The sequence below is a fragment of the Peromyscus maniculatus genome, chromosome 7, assembly GCF_049852395.1.
Source record: "Peromyscus maniculatus bairdii isolate BWxNUB_F1_BW_parent chromosome 7, HU_Pman_BW_mat_3.1, whole genome shotgun sequence".
In the NCBI taxonomy this organism is placed as follows: domain Eukaryota; kingdom Metazoa; phylum Chordata; class Mammalia; order Rodentia; family Cricetidae; genus Peromyscus; species Peromyscus maniculatus.
In genome coordinates this window covers 17223362-17242377 of record NC_134858.1, presented here as the reverse complement: position 1 = coordinate 17242377, position 19016 = coordinate 17223362, and the positions used below count along the sequence as shown (strand labels likewise).

Sequence of the window (19016 nt, the reverse complement as noted above, 5' to 3'; positions counted from 1 at the left end):
ATAAATGTAAGGTGCTGGAGAGATGGCTCATTGGTTAAGAGCACTGGCTGCTCTTCCAGAGGATGTGGTTTAATTCCCAGCACCCACAGGGTGACTCACAACCACCTGTAACTCCAGTCCCTGGGATATGATGCCCTTTTCTGGCCCCTGCAGGCAACAACTATATACATAGATATCATATGCAGACACTCATACACATATTTTTCAAATTTAAAAGTTAGCATTTCTTAAAATTACTTGTGTTTGGGTCTGCGTGTGGATATGTGCCTGTGTCCACGAAAGCCAGTGGGTGTCACATTCCCTGGAGCTAAAGTTATAGGAGGTTGTGAGTTACCTGCCAAAGATGCTGGGAACCAAACAGGTCCTCTGTGAGAGCAGAATACACCCATAACCCCCAGCCATCTCTCCAGCCCTGTAGTTGTTTTTATTTTATTTTATTTTTGTTGTTGTTGTTGTTTTGGGGGTTTTGTTTGTTTAACTATTGTACATGTGTAGTGACATTTGGGGAGCGGGCATTGAACCCAGGTCCTTTTGAAGAGCAGCCAGTACTCTTAACAGCTGAGCCACCTCTCCGGCTCCCACACCCTCTCAGCTTGCAGCTTTAGAAACAAACAAACACAAACATTTTTTAGGGCTCACAACTGTCTATAATTCCAGAGGACCCACAACCCTCTTCTGGTCTCCAAGACCAAGGAGGCACGCACATCGTGCAGGCAAAACCCCCAAATGCACACAAAAACTAAACAATGAACACATCCTGCTCGTGCAGAGGAGCACCCACACGTGGTTCTTGACCACGGTTAAGTTCAGCACCAGGGGCTCCAGCTCCCTCTTCTGGCCTCCATGCGCAACTGCATTCACATGGAAAACATTCACACACACATAAACTAAAAACAAAGGCAGCTCTCCTCAACTGTGAGACACCAGGTACAGGGCAAGGTGACTGCGTCCAGGGAAGTTACTGAGGAGGGAGGAGGAGGAGGAGGAGGAGGAGGAGGAGGAGGAGGAGGAGGAGGAGGAGGAGGAGGAGGAGGAGGAGGAGGAGGAGGAAAGCAAGCGGCTGTTTCTCCACCCCCCTGGTCAGTTTCTAATCAGAACCTTGTTCCTTAGGGACCTACAGGAAGGAGTCCTCACAGTTTCTAATCAGAACCTTTTGTTCCTTAGGGACCTACAGGAGTCCTCACAGTTTCTTTTTTTTTTTTTTTTTTGGTTTTTTCGAGACAGGGTTTCTCTGTGTAGCTTTGCGCCTTTCCTGGAGCTCACTTGGTAGCCCAGGCTGGCCTCGAACTCACAACGATCCGCCTGCCTCTGCCTCCCGAGTGCTGGGATTAAAGGCGTGCGCCACCACGCCCGGCTCATCCTCACAGTTTCTAATCAGAACCTTTTGTTCCTTAGGGACCTACAGGAGTCCTCACAGTTTCTAATCAGAACCTTGTTCCTTAGGGACCTACAGGAGTCCTCACAGAAGCGGCAGAGGCGGCTTTGGAGGTGCGATTAAGCAGGGCTGGGTTCTGGTCCCTCCTCTTCCTGAGCAAGCCGCCACAGCTCAGAGATGCCCAGCGCACCGCACGCCCTGGCTCCCCCCAGCAGCTTCCCACATTCCCACTACAAACACACCAGGTCTGGGTCTGTACGAGAGGCACTTTATTAGATGGTTGGAATGCAGTCATGTAAGCACAGGGCTGGGCACACAGGACAAGGCTGAGTGGGATGGCACACACGAGGCAGGCACAGGAACCTGCGGGACCCCAGGCTGGGCTCTGTTCCCTAGAGTCTGGCATCTCACTGACAGGCAAAGTAGGGGTGAGGGGAAGGTCTGAGCTTGAGAAGTAGAGCGGAGGCTCAGTCACCTGGCTCCCAAGGTCAACAAGTTTGGCAAAAAGATTCTAGTGTCAGGTGAAAGAACAGAGTGGGCCTGGTCAGCTCGGAACACAACACACCCAGCTCATCCCCTGGGTGAACTTGAGCTTCGTTCCTCTTAAAAAGACAGCAGTGTGGCTTCCTGGCCGAGGGCACAGGCCCTTCCTCATTCATTCTCCAGCTTGGACCGGGAGCCTCAGGTTTCCATTAAGAAGCCATTAGCCACTTAATGGAGGACCTGACCCCAGAGGCCTGCTCCCCACAACCACCTCCAACCACTCTCGCTCCCTGCAGCAGGCCCTCCCCCCACACTGACTCTATCAGGAAGATTCCTTCAGTTCTGGGTGTGTGCTCCTCCTTCCTGGGACCCCAGCGCCCCCGGCTGGAGGTGGGGTTACAAATGAAGGCACTCGGTGGCCCCATCCAGCCGTGGAGCCTGCTGGACTAAAAGCAGACAGACCCTTACTGTAGTCTAGATTAAAAAGTAGTAAGAATGAGAAATGCATCTGTTGGCCCTTGGGCTGAATCTGCCGCCGCGGAGATCCAACCCTGTCCCAGCTGGGGCAGGCAGGGCTTGGAGCTGGGGTTCACGGAGCCCACTTGCAGGGGCTCTTTCATCCAGTCTTTCCCTCTCGGCTGGAAGGGGCGCCGGAAGTACAAAGAAGCTTGCTGCAGACATCCCGGGGCCATCTCCCACCCTCGACTTCAAGTTACTTTACTATGTTGGCACCATCTGAGCCACTGAGGACTGGAGGGACCCACTCTGTCCCACCTCCCAGGGCTCCACTGAAAACTCCCAAGTGCCCTGGGGCATAGGAAAGAGATGCCCCAAATCCTCTGGGTCCTTGGAAATGAGAATTCAGGGAGGGTAGCAGAGAGGCAGTGATGTGACTTTAGGCAAAGTCCGATGAGCTGGGGGCTCTGACCCAGCCGCTTGGCAAGCGCCGGATCGCAGCTTCCTGAGAGGGCCGAGAGGCAGACGTCTTTAGGATTCTACCTTCCTGTTGGTTTTATTCAAGAGTTTCTTGAGAGTGGAAGACATGAAGTAAGGCCTCTCAGCGGAACCGTCGTTTCTCTCCAGGTCCTCCACTGTGGACAGAGCCCCAGAGCGGGCGCCATGAGCGGGAGCCGACAGGCAGGGGTGGGGATGGGGAACAGGGAAGGGGTCAGAGGGCTGCAGAGAAGCCTCGGGTTAGGAAGCAACCGGGAGAGCAGGGCGTGGAGCAAAGGCCGTTACCAAGGTGCTGAGACAACTCCAGGCTCAAGGCCTGCGTTTACAGTAAGTCCAAGGCCAGCCTGGGAAACAGAATGAGACACTGTCCCCAAATAAAAAGTAAACAAGGCTGGAGGCACAGTTCGGGGTGGAGCCCCTGCCTGGAACCCCCAGTGAGGGGCTGGGGCGTGGCTCAGGGGCAGGTGGACTGCCTAGTCTTGGGAAAGAGAGGGAGGGGTAGGCAATGACTACGGGAGCCCCGCGTTCCCAGTCGAGGAAGCCCCATCACATGCACAAACCCGGTCTCCAGAGGCCCCCGGCCCGCTTGCCAGTCTCCCTCACTCTACTCCTCCTCCTCCACATCCTCCTGCTTGCCCGCCTGCGGACTGCCCTTCAATAGGATGTCTCTCAGCTCGGGCGACATGAAGTAGGGTCGCTCCTGAGAGCCGTCATTCCTCTCAAGGTCCTCACCTGGGCCCCCCAGGAACCAGCAGGGGGTGAAAAATGGGGTGGCAGGAAAGGAGGGGGCGGGAAAGGGGGCAGAGGGAAACAGGGAAGAAGCCAGCAGGCGTGGGGAGAGGAAAAGAGGGAGAAGACACGCGGAGACCAGAGTTAGTGGCAGCCATGGCCCTGCTCTAATTCCCAACAAAGCCAGAGATTTCAAAGCCAAAGACCCGGGGAGAGTGTTCCGGCTCCGCTCAGGGAGGAGGAGGGGAGGCAGTTAGCTGGGAGCACGGTGGGAAGCAGAAAGGCATGCGGGGCCTCGTAGAAGGGACATCCAGGGCCCCGGGAACTCGGGGTGACCATGGTGCTTTCATGGGGGGTGGATTTCCTTGTCCAGTGGGGAGAAGGGGGTCAGGGCCCCTGGTGGGCTGAGGTAAAGGGGTCACTCACAGAAACAGAGGAACAATGTGTCCACACACATGCCGTAGACGCTGAAGAAGCCATGTGCGATCAAGTAGGAGCCAATGATCACCGTCTATTCAAGAGGAGACATTGTTACAGCTCGTTACAGTTACCCATCACTCTGTCCTCCCTAGGATGAGAGACCTCTCATTCTCATGAGCCCAGAGGCTGTCGGTGGTTGTAGCACTCATGGCAATCCTCCTGCCTCATCTTTAAAACATTCTTTTTACCTTTTTTTTTAAATAAAAGATTTATTTACTATGTATACAGTGTTCTGCCTGCATGTATGCCTGCCCACCAGAAAAGGGCACCAGATCTCATTACAGATGGCTGTGAGCCACCATGTAGTTGCTGGGAATTGAACTCAGGACGTCTGGAAGAGCAGCCAGTGCTCTTAACCTCTGAGCCATCTCTCCAAGCCTCTTTTTACCTTTTTAAAAAAGATTTATGTGTGAGTGTTCGTTCTGCCTGCATGCTTGTATGTGTATCATGTGTGTGCCTGATACCCATGAACATCAGGAGAGGTCAGCAGATCCCCTGAGACTTGAGTGATGGTTGTGAACTACCACCATGTGGATGCTGGGAACTGAACCCAGGTCCTCTGCAAAAGCAACAAGCACTCTTGACTGCAACGGCGGCATCTCTCCAGCCCCTTAAAACATTTATTTTTGTCTGGTGTGGTGGTGCATGCCTAATCACAGCACCTAGAAAACAGAGGCAGACAGGTTTCTGGGAGCACAAGATCACCTTGGTCTACACAGAGTTCCAGTCCAGCCAGGGCTGCATAGTGAGACCCTGTCTCCAAAAAAAAAAAAAAAAAAAAAAAAAATTATTATCATGTCAGTGTGACTACACTGAGTAAATCTTTTCCTGCTTTTCCCCAGTGAAAAAGATTTATTTTTTATTTTTTATTTTTTATTTTTTTTTTTTTTTGGTTTTTCGAGACAGGGTTTCTCTGCGTAGCTTTGCGCCTTTCCTGGAGCTCACTTGGTAGCCCAGGTTGGCCTCGAACTCACAGAGATCCGCCTGGCTCTGCCTCCCGAGTGCTGGGATTAAAGGCGTGCGCCACCACCGCCCGGCCTTTATTTTTTATTTTATATATATGCACACATGCACCTGAGTGCAATTGCCTGGGGAGGCCAGAAGAGGGCACTGGATCCCCTGGAGTTGGAATCACAGGCAGCCCAAAGCAGTTGCTAGGAGCTGAGTCCTCTGCAGGAGCCTCGCGCCCCCTTGCGGCAGAGCCACTTGTCTAGGCTGCCTCAGCTTTGTGGGGGCTGAGTCCTCTTTGGTGGCCGGTGTGTGTGAAAGCCAGGCCAGTGTCTGGAGTCCCTCCCCCACTTAGCTTAAGTGTGTGTGTGTGTGTGTGTGTGTGTGTGTGTGTGTGTGTGTGTGTATAATATATATATATATATATATATATATATATATATATATATATATATATATATATATATATAATGGACATACATTGCAGGGTATGTGCACATACCACGGTACAGAAGTGGAGGTCAGAAGTAAACTGTGGTCGTTGATTCTCTCCCCCCACCATGTGGTCCAAAGCTCGGAATTCACATCTTCAGGTTTGACAAGTTCCTGAGCCACCCTGCTGGACCTTTACCTTAGCTGTTTGAGATAAACTGGTGCTCACTGATTGGCTGGAATGTTTGGCCAGTGAGCTCTGGGGATCTGCACATGACTAGAGTTACAGATGTACACATGGTATGTTTGCTTGTGTGTACCATTCTGAGGCCAGGCTGGCCATGAACTCACGATTCCCTTGCCACAGCAGGAGCCTCCACACCCAGTCCAATTAGCTCTCTGGAATAGATTTTCTTTTTTCTTTCTCTCTCTCTCTCTCTCTCTTTCTTCCTTTCTTTCTTTTTGAGACTATCTCATACATCTTAGTCTGAACTCAAAATATCAAGTAGCCATGGATGACACTGAACTCCTGACCTCCTGCCTCTGCTTCTGAAGGACTGGGATAACAGGCCTGAGCCTCCATGACTGACCTGAAGGAGCATCTTCCACACCTCAGCTAGGAGAAACCAAACCAATCAGCTACACAATGCTTTTTTTCTTTCTCCAACCTCAGTGCCTTTGCACATGCTGTTCAGTTTATAGCTCACACTCCTTTCCTGTGATGCCGCCCTCCCCTTCCCCCCCCCCCCAGGGTTTCTCTGTGTAGTTTTGGTGGCTGTCCTGGATCTCACTCTGTAGACCAGGCTGGCATTGAACTCACAGAGATCCGCCTGCCTCTGCCTCCTGAGTGCTGGGATTGAAGTGCGCCACCACCGCCCGGCAGCTCACACACCTCCTGCTTTCAACTCTCCCAGCAAGTCCTCAGGTACGCGTCTCTGGAAGCTGTGTCTGATATCTAGACCCCACTTCACACTGTCCTAGCTCTGTGTACATCCCCTTGCGGCTTCATCCAGCTGCGGCTCTATGTGTGTTTGGGGCATTACGGAGTTGAATCCCACATTCCATTGGGCCTATAATCTCAGCACTTTGGAGGCTCCAATGCAAGGACAGCCTGAGTCTGAGGCCAGCCTGGGTCTGCATAGCAACATGGCAAGTTTCAGTACTGGCTGGGATATCTAGGAGATGTCAGTGGATGAAGTCCTCGCTGTGCAAAACTGAGGACCTGAGTTCGAATCCCAGCACCCATGAACATGGGTGTGGTGGCCCCACCTGTAATTCCAGCACTTGGGGTTGATGATAGCAGATCTCCAGGGCCAGCTGGCTACCTAGACTAACCAAAAACCAGGGAGCTCTGGTTCCAGCAGGAGGCCCTGCCATAAATAAAGAGATCCATCAAGGAATTCACCCTGATATTAACCTCAGGCCTCTATATGCACACACATGCGCTGTCACATGTATGAACAGGCATATACATATGCAAAAAATGAGTTACTCTTTTTGTTTGTTTGTTTCTTGAGAGAGGGTTTCTCTGTGTAGCCCTGGCTGTGTGCCTGCCTCCTGAGTGCTGGGATTAAAGGCATGCTCCACTGCTGCCAGCTGGAGTTCCTCTTTTGAGTCACTTCTAACCTGCAAAGACAGGAGCTGATGTAAACATCTGTGGTCTGGGTCTGGCTTCTTATCCTCGGTTCTCTCTTACCTTCCCACACAAGCCACAGTGGTCTCCTCACTGTTTCTGGGGGAGCCAGACCTCGGGGTCTCTGCTATTCCCTCTGCCTAGACAGTCTCTACACTTTTGTTGTTGTTGAGCTCTCATGTGGCCAGGGCTGGCCTTGAATTCACTGTGTAGCTAAGGATGACCTTGAATTTCTGATTCTTCTGCTTGCACTTCCTAGCGTTGGGACAACAGGCATGTGCCATCAGTACATCACTAGGTAATGTCCCTATGCATCTAAACTGTAAGGCCCTGCCTGGCATGATAAAATCTGGCCGTAATCCTAGGCCAGGGAGGCAGGAAGATCCAAAGTTCTCTGCCAGATCTCTGAGTTCAAGGCCAGCCTGGTCTGCATAGTAAATTCCAGGCCAGCCAGGGCGACACAGCGGGAAACTATCTCAACCAAGGAGAAAAAAGAAGGCAGGGAGGGAGGCTGGAGAGTTGGCTCAGCAGGAAGGAGCACCGGCTGCTCTTCGGGAGGACCTGGGTCAATTCCCAGGACCAACATGGCAGCTCACAACCATCTGTAATCCCAGGTCCAGGGAATTAGATGCCTTCTTTTGGCCACAATGGGCATCACACATGCATGTGGTATACAGACATGTATTCAGGCAAAACAGCCATACACATAAAATGAAAGTAAATAAATCTTTAAAAAAAAAAATTAGGCTGGATAACGGCGGCACACTGAATACCCGACTATAACAACACTAGTAATCGGACCTGTAGGGCTGGCATAGTGGGCGGCCCTGACCACCAAGCCAGAGGCCTGAGGTCAATCCCCGAAACACACATGGTCAGAGAAGAGACCAGTTCCACACGCTGTCCTCTGACTTTCCACAAGTGCACCCACCCACACAAACTAACAAGTGAAGAACACCAGCAGCACCCCTTAAGGAAAAGCCCCCCATCCCTGTGCCTTGTATGAAGCAGGTACTCAGTAAATATTGGGGACCAAGTAACAAATGACTGGCCCACCTCTAGCTTTCACCAAGGGAATCTAAGCAAATCCACCCCACCCTTGCTTCTACCCAGACCCTGATCGGTCCCCCAAGGTCCTCACCAGTATCGGGACCCAGTAATAATTGAGAGGCGGGGCTGTATCCTGCACGATTCTGATCCGATGCGTGAAGAAGAAGAAGGCCAGGATGCCTAAGATGGGGTGAAGCAAGATGGCTGAGTCCTCAAACACGACCCAGCAGAAGATGACCTGAGCCTGACACCAGTCTACGGGTCACTCCCTACAGGCTTCCATACCCAGCAGGGACAGGCCCAGAGGTGCCACTCACCCACACTACCCACAATCAGAAGTTTGCCCAACAGGAAGAGGAAGTCGGTAACTTTGTCCAGGACAGCCACCCTGTAGGGGAGAGTAAAGGGTAAGTGTGAATGTGGACTCCAAGCCTGGGGGAGGAGGCAGGATAAGCGGAAGGCTGGCTGGGAAAGGGGCCGAGGGCGGGAGGGAGGCTGGGCGAGAGAAGATGTCCCCTAACCTGATGATGTTTCTCATAAGCAGAAAGAAGGCGTTCCTGGCTGAGGTGCAGAAGTTGGTGCCGTAGATGGCAATCTGGAATGAAGAGAAGGTCCGAGGCCTGTGCGATGGACATGGGGGACGCCCACCCAGGACAGCACACAGCCCCGCCGCTCACCATGATGTAGGCATTCCTATTCAGGAACTTGATAAACTTCTCTAGGCACCAGAAGCAGCACTTGAGACAGACCATGAGGAACTTGGCAAACTTGTTCTGTGCAGCTGGAAGAGAATAGAAAGGATGTAGGGGAGGCAAGAGACTGGCCTGGTTTGGTGGAGATCCCTAGAGTCCACCAAGACAGCTAAGGATTACTAGTTTGAGGCCTGCCTGAACTACATGGCTAACCTGGACAACTTAGTGAGACTGCCTCAAGATCAATCAATCAATCAATCCAGGTGCTGACCCACAAAAGGAATCTCCAAGCATCAGGAATTAAGGTCATCCTTGGCTATTCAGTGAGGTGGATGCCAGCCTTTTAAGTCAAGACAGCTGGGGGTGGTGATGTATGTCTTCAATCTTAGCACTTGGAGACAGAGGAGGTGGGCCCGTGAGTTCTGGCCACTCTGGTCTACATACCGAGTCTGAGGTCAGCCAGAACTGCACAGTAAAAAGCTGTCTCAAAAACCTAAAACCCAGCAGGCATTGGTGGCACATGCCTTTAATCCCAGCACTTGGGAGGCAAAGGCAGGTGGATCTCTGTGAGTTCAAGGTCAACCTGGTCTACAGAGTGAGTTCCAGGACAGCCAGGACTGTTTCACAGAGGAACCCTGTCTCGAAAAACCAAAAACCCAGCCCAGCCTTGCTAGCCAGAGCCAATGGCCCACCGCTCCTCCTGGACCTGCCCATCAACAACAGGAACTCCAATCAGTTCAGTTGGCTCTTCTAGCTCCTCCTCTGCCTCTTAGCTCCACCTCTTCCTCAAACGGAACCCCAGTAGAGGCTTACTCTGGCCCCCACCCCCAAGCAATACCCAGCCGGGACTAAGCCCAGACCCTAGCGGAAGCGGCAGGCGGCCGCACCTTTCAGACGCTGGTCCAGGTACTCCAGGATCACTCGGATGATCTGCACGATGGCCAGGATAAGCGAGCCGAAGGCCAAGGAGCCCGTGTGGTATCTGGAATCAAAAGAGGCGATCAGTGGTCCCGCCAGATGAGGCCCTGCGTGCCTTCCCTTGCCATCCCGACACCCGTCTTTACCTGAGAGCTCGGCCAAAAGCGGAGAAGAGGGGAAAGGCGGGCATGTCATCCGGCTTGCGCATCGCCCAGTAATAGGAGGCAAAGGCTCCCGCCAAGGTCACCTGGCCCAGAGCCAGCACGAAGTTGGCCAGCCAGAAGAACATGAAGGCATTGAAGATCTGCAGGCCCAGCAGGGCACGGTGATAGGTAGACTCGCCACCGTAGAAGGCGAACTGGCAGCGGCCACCGGGACACTGGCGGCTTTCATTGGCCGAGGGGAAGGTCTGGGGAAGGGGTGAGGGGCCCCGACAGGACACAGGGTCAGTTAGAAGTCAGAGTAGGCTGAGGCTGGACCACAGGGCAGGTCCTAGAAACAAGACTACTCATTACAAAAGTAATGGGGGCTAGGGAGATGGCTCAGCAGGTAAGGGGACGTAATGAGGACGCGAGTTCAAGCCTCGTCACTCAGCCCGTAAATAGTGGGCGTGGCCTGTGCGCGCCTGTGACTCCGTGCTCTAAGGAGCAGAGACGGTAGCTTAGCTCCTGCTTTAGTGAGAGATACCGTCTGGGGGAAATAGGCTGAGAAATACAGAGCAAGGCACCTCCACAAACACATACGTACACTACACCACACCACACAACCACACACCACACACACCACACACCACACACACCCACCACACCACCACACCACACCACACATACACACCCACACACACCACATACCACACACACACACACACACCACACCACACACACACACCACACCACACACACCACACACACACCTCACACCACACACACACACCACACCACACACACACACACACACACACACACCTCACACCACACACACACACACACACACACACTGCACACACACACACCACACCACACCACACCACACACACACACACACCTCACACCACACACACCACACACACACACCACACCACACAACCACACCACACACACACCACACCACACCACACCACACACCCGCACACCAGAAGTCAAGAAAAGGGTAGAGGGACAGAGAGTGACAACAGAGAGGGAAAGAGGTACATCGTTCAGCATGCAGGGTAGGGATAGCCCAAGGTGATCAGCTCCTGCCTTGCCCTGAAAAACTACCAAATCCAGCAATGGCTTGAGAGCTCCACCCCACTGAGGCAAACAGAGATCAAGTGCCAAACGTTTGCTGAATTATCTTCAAGGAGAGGCCGTGAGGGCGACGCCTCCTCCCCACGACAGGGGTGCCCACCTCGGGCTTGCAGGTGTTCCCCACAAGTGGGCAGGACGTGTCATCAAAAATCTTGTAGACGGCCTCGTTGGAGGTAGACAGGAAGCTGCAGCCTCGTTAAGGAAACAAATCTGCCACTGAGAATCCAAGGAGGAAGCCAGGAGCAGCGGCCGCCCTTGCAATCCCAAGACTTGGGAGACAGAAGTAACAGAATCACAGCGCGTTGGAGGCCAGCCTGGGCTACACAGTGAGTTCCAGAAAATCTAAACCACAGAGTAAGGCTCTGTCTGAAAGAAGCAAAAAAGGGGCAGGGAGATGGCCCCTCTGATAAAGCACCCGCCGCCACGCTGAGTGCTGAATGCAGAGCTGGAGACCCAGGACCCACTCACAGAGGAGAACTGACGCCTGCAAGTTGTCTTTGACCTCTGAATACTGCTGCCCCTTTACCCAAAATATATAAACGTAATAACATTTTTGTTTGTTTTGTTTTTCCAGACAGTGTTTCTCTGTGTAGCCCTAGCTATCCTGGAACTCGCTCTGTAGACCAGGCTGGCCTTGAACTCACAGAGATCTGCCTGACTCTGCCTCCCGAGTGCTGGGATTAAAGACGCACCACCACCGCCCAGCCTAGAAAATTTTAAAATAAAGAGAGCCATGGGGAAAGGACCACACACCCCAACCACAGTCCAATCCCACCCTAGCCACAGGACATTTAGGGACATTTGTCCCTGGGAACCCCAGACTGACAATCCAGCAGTGGATACACAGCGGTGCTGGCCCAGTAGGCAATGCAGAGACACAAGAGGAAGAAAGTCACCAGTGGGTAGAGCATGGAGCACATGACATGTCCCACAGCTCTGCGGAGAAACAGACAGACATCAGGGCCAGATGCCCCAGGCTGAGAAGCCAGGCGCATCCCTGGCCCTCCAGGCCTCACCTGCTGGCTTCTTTGATGAGGGCTATGGCAATCAATATCCTCTTTCGAAGAAAGATGAGTAACAAGATGATAACCACTTCTAGGATGCTTAAAATGATCACTGTGGAGAAAGGTGGGCAGCCATCGGGTGACTCATCAGCTAAAGACACTTGCGTTCAGTTCCCAGAACCCACAGGTGAAAGCAGAGAGCTGACTCGTGAAAGTTGTCCTCTGACCTCCATACATCAGGGCTTTGGCATAGATGTCCCCTCCCAACAAAGAAATACAATACAGAATTTTTAAAAATTAAAAGTAATAATAAATAGGCCGGGCGGTGGTGGCGCACGCCTTTAATCCCAGCACTCGGGAGGCAGAGGCAGGCAGATCTCTGTGAGTTCCAGGCCAGCCTGAATTGCCAAGTGAGTTCCAGGAAAGGCGCAAAGCTACACAGAGAAACCCTGTCTCGAAAAACAAAACAAACAAAAATTGATTTAAAAATAAATAAAGTAACAATTAAATGATTTCTGTAAGAACTGACAGTAAGCTTTTTGGGAGCCCACTCTAACCCCTCCAGGATTTCCCACAATGCAAGCCTGGGGGCAGATGACAGAACTCACTGAAGGCCATCCAGGTCTGCCGCAAGTGCAGGTACACTCGGAGGTCTGTCTGGAAGCCAAGATCCACCAAGGAGACGTCAGAGCCTGCCTCTCCACTCAGTCTCGAGTACTCCATATAGCAGTGAAATACACCTGCAGAGAGCCACAACCAGACAGTAGTTTTTTTTTTTGTTTTTTTTTTTTGTTTTTTGAGACAGGGTCTCACTGTGTAGGCCTGGCTGGCCGGGAACTTGCTATAAGACCAGGCTCTCGATCGATACATGATTGAAAGAATGAATGGGTGTTAGGATGCCCACCTGATGACAACCTGCAGCCAGAGAGGTATGGTGGCTCAGTCCTTTAAAGCCACCCTCGAGAGGCAGAGGAAGGCAGATCTTCACATAGTTAGTTGTAACACGAATCTTAAAATGGTCTTTTAATAAAAAAAGCTCCAGAGCCAGAAATTGGGGTAAATGCTAAAAGGTCAGAGAGACAAAGGAACAAGCCACCTCTTACCTCTAGGACTCCTCAGCCTGAAAAGCTTCTAGTTCCTGTCTCCTCGGCCTTTTATACCTTTCTCTTTCCTGCCATATCACTTCCCGTCTCAACCTCTCAAGTGCTGGTTTTAAAGGCATGTGACTCCCTAGTGCTGGCATTAAAGGTGTGTGTCACCACTGCCTGGCTCTGTTTCTCTCCTAGACTGAGTCAATCTCGTGTAGTACAGGGTGGCTTTGAACTGACAGAGATCCAAACAGATCTCCGCCTCCTGAATGCTAGGATTAAAGATATGTGCCACCATTGCCTGGCATCTATGTTTAATCTAGTGGCTTGTTCTGTCCTCTGATCTTCAGGTAAAGTTTATTAGGGTACACAATATTATGACCACAGCTAGTTCCAGGACAGCCAGGGCTATAGACACTGAGACCCTGTCTCAAAATACAAAACAAGCCGGGCGGTGGTGGTGCACGCCTTTAATCCCAGCACTTGGGAGGCAGAGGCAGGTGGATCTCTGTGAGTTCGAGGCCAGCCTGGGCTACCAAGTGAGTTCCAGGAAAGGCGCAAAGCTACACAAGAGAAACCCTGTCTTGAAAAACCAAAAAAAAAAAAAAAAAAAAATACAAAACAAAAATAAAGTCACCTAAATTGCCAACAACAGCTCGAACAATGATTAACATGAATGATTATTTTTTTCTATTTTTGAGACAAGCTCTTACTATGTGGCAGGATCTATATTCAAATTTATGATCCTCCTGACTTCGCCTCCCTCGGCAGATGATAACAGGCACGTACCACCATGCTAACACAAATGTTTCGGGATCTGGATCTTCAGACTGAGTTCCCAAGCAGTTATCATTTCAGGGAGTTTAAAAGGAAGAAAATCAGAATCGGGCTCAGTGGATGATGACCTGAGTGCAATCCCTGGGGCCCACGTGGGAAAAGGAGAGAAACCCCTTCTGTAGCTTATCCTCTGACCTCTACATATGCATCATGGTGCACGTGTATCCACACACATATGCGTGCACACAGACACACACAATAAATGAACGTAATATAAAAATACAAAAGAAGAGCCAGGCAGTGGCGACACTGGCCTTTACTCCCAGCACTCCAGAGGCAGAGACAGACAGATCTCTGATTTCGAGGCCAGCCTGGTCTAGAGAGTGAGTTCCAGGACAGCCAGAGCTACACAGAGAAACCCTGTCTTGAAAAACTACTCCCCCAAACAAACAAACAAACAAACAAACACAAAAGAAGAAAACTTAATCAGAACATGAGCCACTGGTTCCTCACCAGGCCTCCGCCCTGCCCAGGCCCTCCTCTTGATAAGACCTTCACGAGGTTACTACATCACCACCTTCTCATTAAGTCTCCAACTAGGAAACATTAATTATTCCCACTAGATGGTGGAAGTAATTATGCATAGGGAGGCTTAGTCATGTGCCCAAGGACAGAGCTAGGAAGCAGCGAAGCTAGTATTTGAACCCAGCACCTTAGGCACTACAGTGCACAAGCCTACTCACTGGACTAAGTGGATGTCTTCATGTTTTTTATTGTTGATTAAAAATACCAACCAGGGCCCTGGTTCTCAAAGTTCAGAGGGAAATTGTTTTTCTTTTCTCTTTTTTTGTGGTAGGGGACCTTGCATGTGCTGGCACTGTCACACGGAGCCAGGACACCAGCCCCTGGCTGGGGGCATTCCAGGCATCTACCACTGAGCTGCAATCACAGCCCCTCACTGGGGGATATGGATGGGCAAATGCCTGAGGTTCAGGCTTAGTCCCAGCAAGCTCTCTTGTAACAGCAACAGCAGCGAGAACATTTTCACAAGCATGCCAGTTAAACAGTGACAAACATCTGAAGGCTTAAGATGACATTTCTTTTTTTTTTTTTTTTTTTTTTTTTTTTTTTTTTTTTTTTTTTTTTTTGGTTTTTCGAGACAGGGTTTCTCTGTGTAGCTTTGCGCCTTTCCTGGGACTCACTTGGTAGTCCAGGCTGGCCTCGAACTCATAGAGATCCGCCTGCCTCTGCCTCCCGAGTGCTGGGATTAAAGGCGTGCGCCACCACCGCCCGGCCAAGATGACATTTCTGATGAGCTGTCACCAGGGCACAAGGCACTGGCCCTTCCCAGACCTTACTCAGGGAGGAGTAGGAGGAAGGGGGAGACGCACCATAGCCAAGTACCAGGATCACCATGACGATCATCACCCAGACCATAATGCCTGCCAGGAATCGCAGCAGGATGATGAACAGGAGACTCAGCACCATGGCAATGACCAAACCTCTGGGGAATAAGACAGGAGCATGAGCGACACTGTCCTTAGGCTCACAGGTGTGGCAGCCCGGGGACAGCCACCTTCCTTCCAACTCACATCACAATCCAGTACCAGGACACAGTGTAATCTTCAAAGATCTTCATGGCCAGATGCCGGGCCTCTAGAACCATGTTGGCCTTCCTGGGGGCGGAAGAGACTCAAGTCATACCCAGAGAAGCCAGCTCCAGCCCCACCCAGCACGCCCAGGCGCCGTCTACTAGAGGGCTGCCTTCTCACTTGGCGCCCTCCACTAGGTCTGTGATGTTCTTCCTGGTGCCATGTCCATCCTCATAGGTCGTCTCATTGCCCACCATGAGGACCCCTTTGTTGGCGTGGATGGCTGGGAAGCACCGCCGGACCACTGTGGGAGCAGAAGAGACTATCACACCAGCCCTGCAGACTCCCCAGTGTCTCCCGATCCGGTGGGGTCCCCAATACTCACGCGGTTTGCTGGGGGTGATAACGGCTGGACACTCCCCATCTCGGAGCACCTCAGCCAACCCCTGCAGACAGAGTGGGAAGAAGTGAACTCCTGAGGCAGGCACCCTCCTCTGTCCCCTCCCATGTGCCCTCCCTTTCTGCTCACTTTATTGTTCTGGAAGCCGGGCACGCAGAACTGCTTGTAATAATCAAAGTCATGAGAGTTGCGTGCGTTCAGGAAGGTGAGAAAGCGGTCCGGGCATTGCTTGACGCAGATCTGGGGGAGTGGGACGAAGGGGATGTGGAATCAGGACACTGAGACCCCATCCAGGGCAGAGGTCCCTGATGTTCACGAGGACAGGGTTATGGGAATGTTAGCATGGAAGGGAACGGGGAGAGGTGGGACACCTCACCTGAGGGGTGGGACACTGGAATTCCAGCAGGACCAGGGGGCTGGCACACTTCACGATGTTGAAATAAAACAGGAAGGGTTTGTCCCTGGGTTGGCGGAGGGGAACAGAGTTGGTCAAGCTTCTCACCTCTCGGGCCCAGAGATGGCTCAGAGGGTTAGGCACCTGGCCCCGGGCCTGCCAACCTGAGTTCCATCCCTGGGAATCACACGACGGAAGGCAAGTACAGATTCTCTGACCTCCACATGGGTGTTTGTGGCCTGAGTGCACGCACACAGATAAATAAATAAACTCACGCGTTTTTTGTCCCCTTCTGCCCACAGAACTCGCCCCGGCTATCAGTGGGGTAGATCACCTTCCGAGGGTCTCCATGGGTCCAGGCTGAGGAGAGACCCAGGGATACAGAGGCTCTGTCCCTTCCCAGCCACAGTGCCACTCTGTACCCCAGAGGCTGAGCTGGCCCCTCCCAGAGAAGCCCAAGTCCTCTCCCTTTCCGAACTTACCTATGATGCCCACAGCCACGTAGCCTACAATGGCCAAGAAGAGCAACACACAGCAAATGACATCTGTGCAGCCCCTGGGGAGGACAGCAGCGTCAGCACATCTGACTTACACACACCTTTTATGAGGAACCTGAAGGGTGGGCTAAGGATCGTGTGCCTTATTTTTCCCTTTTTTGAAAAGGGTTCTCACCATGTAGCCTTGGCTAGCCTAAAATTCACTCTGTAGACCAGACTGCCCACAAACTCACAGAGATCCACCTACCCCTGCCCCCCCCCCAGTGCTAGGATTAGAGGCATGCGCTACCACACCCGGCCTATGTGCATTTTTTAAGTTTTGTACTTATACATGTGGGTGTCTTACCTGCATAGCACATCTGTGAGCTGTGTTTGCGCCTAGTGCCTGTGCACTCCAGAAGAGGGCAGCAGGACCCTGAACTGCATGCAGTGTTGGGAATTGAACCTGGGTCCTCTAAAAGAGCAACCAGCGCTTTTAAAGACTGAGCCATTGCTCCAGTCCTAGGTCATATGCATTTTGCTGCTTCTCTATTTCCTGGTTGTGTGTGTGTGTGTCTGTGTGTGTGTATGGTGTATGTATGTGTGTGTGTCTGTGTGTGTGTATGTGTGTGTATGTGTGTGTGTGTACTCTGTGTGTGTGTGTGTGTGTGTGTGTACTGTGTGTGTGTGTGTGTGTGTGTGTGTGTGTGTGTGTGTGTGTGTCTGGGTTAGAGGACAACTTCTGGAACTGGTTCTCTCTTCTCTCTTTCTACCGTGTGGTTGCCAGGGATAGATCATCAGCCTACTCTGAACCATCTGTACTTGCTGAGCTACCCTACCGCCCTTTTAACTTTTTATTTACTTATTTAACACAGGGTCCCACATACTCAAGGCTCCCCTAAACTTGCTATGTAGTCAAGCTTGAACTCCTGATCCTCCTGCCTCCACTTCCTGAGTGCTTAGGTTATAAGGTGGGCTGGTCATACCCAGTGAGTTAATTCAGTGCTGAAGTGGACACAGAGCTGCCTGCATTCTAGCGAAGTACTAAGTAGGCTACCAACCAACCAAACTACATCTCCAGTCCTGGCTTTAAAAAAAAAAAGTCTGAGGTGCTGCCAGGCGGTGGTGGCGCACGCCTTTAATCCCAGCACTCAGGAGGCAGAGCCAGATGGATCTCTGTGAGTTCGAGGCCAGCCTGGGCTACAGAGTGAGATCCAGGACAGGCTCCAAAAAGCTACACAGAAAAACCTGTCTGGAAAACAACAACAAAAATCTGAGGTGCTGAAGAGATGGCTCAGCAGTGAAAACCACTTGTTGTAGGCTGGGTGTGGCGGCATGCACCTTTAATCCCAGCATTCTGAAGGTGGAAGCAGGTGAATGTCGGAGTTCAAAGCCAGCCTGGTCTACAGAGCTACAAGGAGAAACCTTGTCTCAAAAACAAAACAAAACAAACAAAAAGCACTGTTGCTCTTCCAGAGGATGCAGGTTCAGTTCTCAGCATCTACATGGTGGTTCACAACCATCCTAACTCCAGATCCACTGGATCTGACGTCCTCTTCTGACAGGCAGCAGGCAAGCATGCATGTGATGCACAGACATACATGCAGGCAAACACACACATAAAATAAATAAAACAAATCCATTTAAAACCGAGAAAGGATCTCTGAAATGAGATCACCATCCAGGCAGGCCTTGAACTTTCTTTCTTTTTTTCTTTTAATAGTCACTAGCTGGGCAATGGTGCACACTTTTAATCCCAGCACTCGGGAGGCAAAGGCAGGCAGATGTCTTGTGAGTTTGAGGCCAGCCTGGACTACTGAGTGAGTTCTAGGACAGCCAGGGCTACACAGAGAGATCCTATCTTGAAAAAAAAAAATAATAATAATAGTCACAAAATAAAAAGAGAGTGGATAACGAGGCAGCTTGAGGTTTAAGAGCACTAGGTTTGATTCCCAGCACCCACCTGGTGACTCCTAGTCCCAGGGGATCCAACCCCTCATTCTGGCCTCCTTGGACACCAGGCAGGCACACAAACCATAGACATAAATGTAAGCAAGACAACAATACAGTTTCAGAGGATCTGAGCCCCTCTTTCAACCACCATATGACGCGCGCGCGCGCACGCACACACACACACACACACACACACACACACAGACAAAACATTCGTCCACATAAAATTAAATCTAAAATAATTTAGGTAGAAGCTGGGTGTAGCAGCACATGCCTTTAACCCAGGACTCTGACAGGGTTTCTCTGTGTAGCCCTGACTGTCCAGGAACTTGCTCTGTGGACCAGGCTCAGG

At 51.5% G+C, this 19016-nt stretch overlaps 1 protein-coding gene across 4 annotated transcripts in view; it reads right to left on the bottom strand.

Annotated features, from left to right (window-relative positions):
* Positions 1-1621: 1621 nt before the first annotated feature.
* Slc44a2 (solute carrier family 44 member 2 (CTL2 blood group)) overlaps positions 1622-19016 on the bottom strand; it is a 34843-nt gene continuing 17448 nt past the window's right edge. For 2 of the 4 annotated variants that reach the window (XM_006987005.4, XM_006987003.4), the window contains exons 3-23: positions 16718-16791; positions 16511-16595; positions 16218-16302; positions 15971-16081; positions 15827-15887; positions 15622-15745; positions 15442-15525; positions 15241-15353; positions 12593-12724; positions 11997-12096; positions 11824-11916; positions 11081-11165; positions 9841-10103; positions 9664-9758; positions 8762-8865; positions 8606-8679; positions 8402-8472; positions 8176-8264; positions 3968-4052; positions 3373-3544; positions 1622-2949 (exon numbers count right to left, since the gene is read on the bottom strand). In XM_006987005.4, the coding sequence (XP_006987067.1) occupies positions 3417-3544; positions 3968-4052; positions 8176-8264; positions 8402-8472; positions 8606-8679; positions 8762-8865; positions 9664-9758; positions 9841-10103; positions 11081-11165; positions 11824-11916; positions 11997-12096; positions 12593-12724; positions 15241-15353; positions 15442-15525; positions 15622-15745; positions 15827-15887; positions 15971-16081; positions 16218-16302; positions 16511-16595; positions 16718-16791 (2056 nt within the window). In that variant the 3' untranslated portion in view covers positions 1622-2949; positions 3373-3416. The remainder of the gene's footprint in view (positions 2950-3372; positions 3545-3967; positions 4053-8175; positions 8265-8401; positions 8473-8605; positions 8680-8761; positions 8866-9663; positions 9759-9840; positions 10104-11080; positions 11166-11823; positions 11917-11996; positions 12097-12592; positions 12725-15240; positions 15354-15441; positions 15526-15621; positions 15746-15826; positions 15888-15970; positions 16082-16217; positions 16303-16510; positions 16596-16717; positions 16792-19016) is intronic. The other 2 variants (XM_076575791.1, XM_006987006.4) reach the window with 1 other exon arrangement.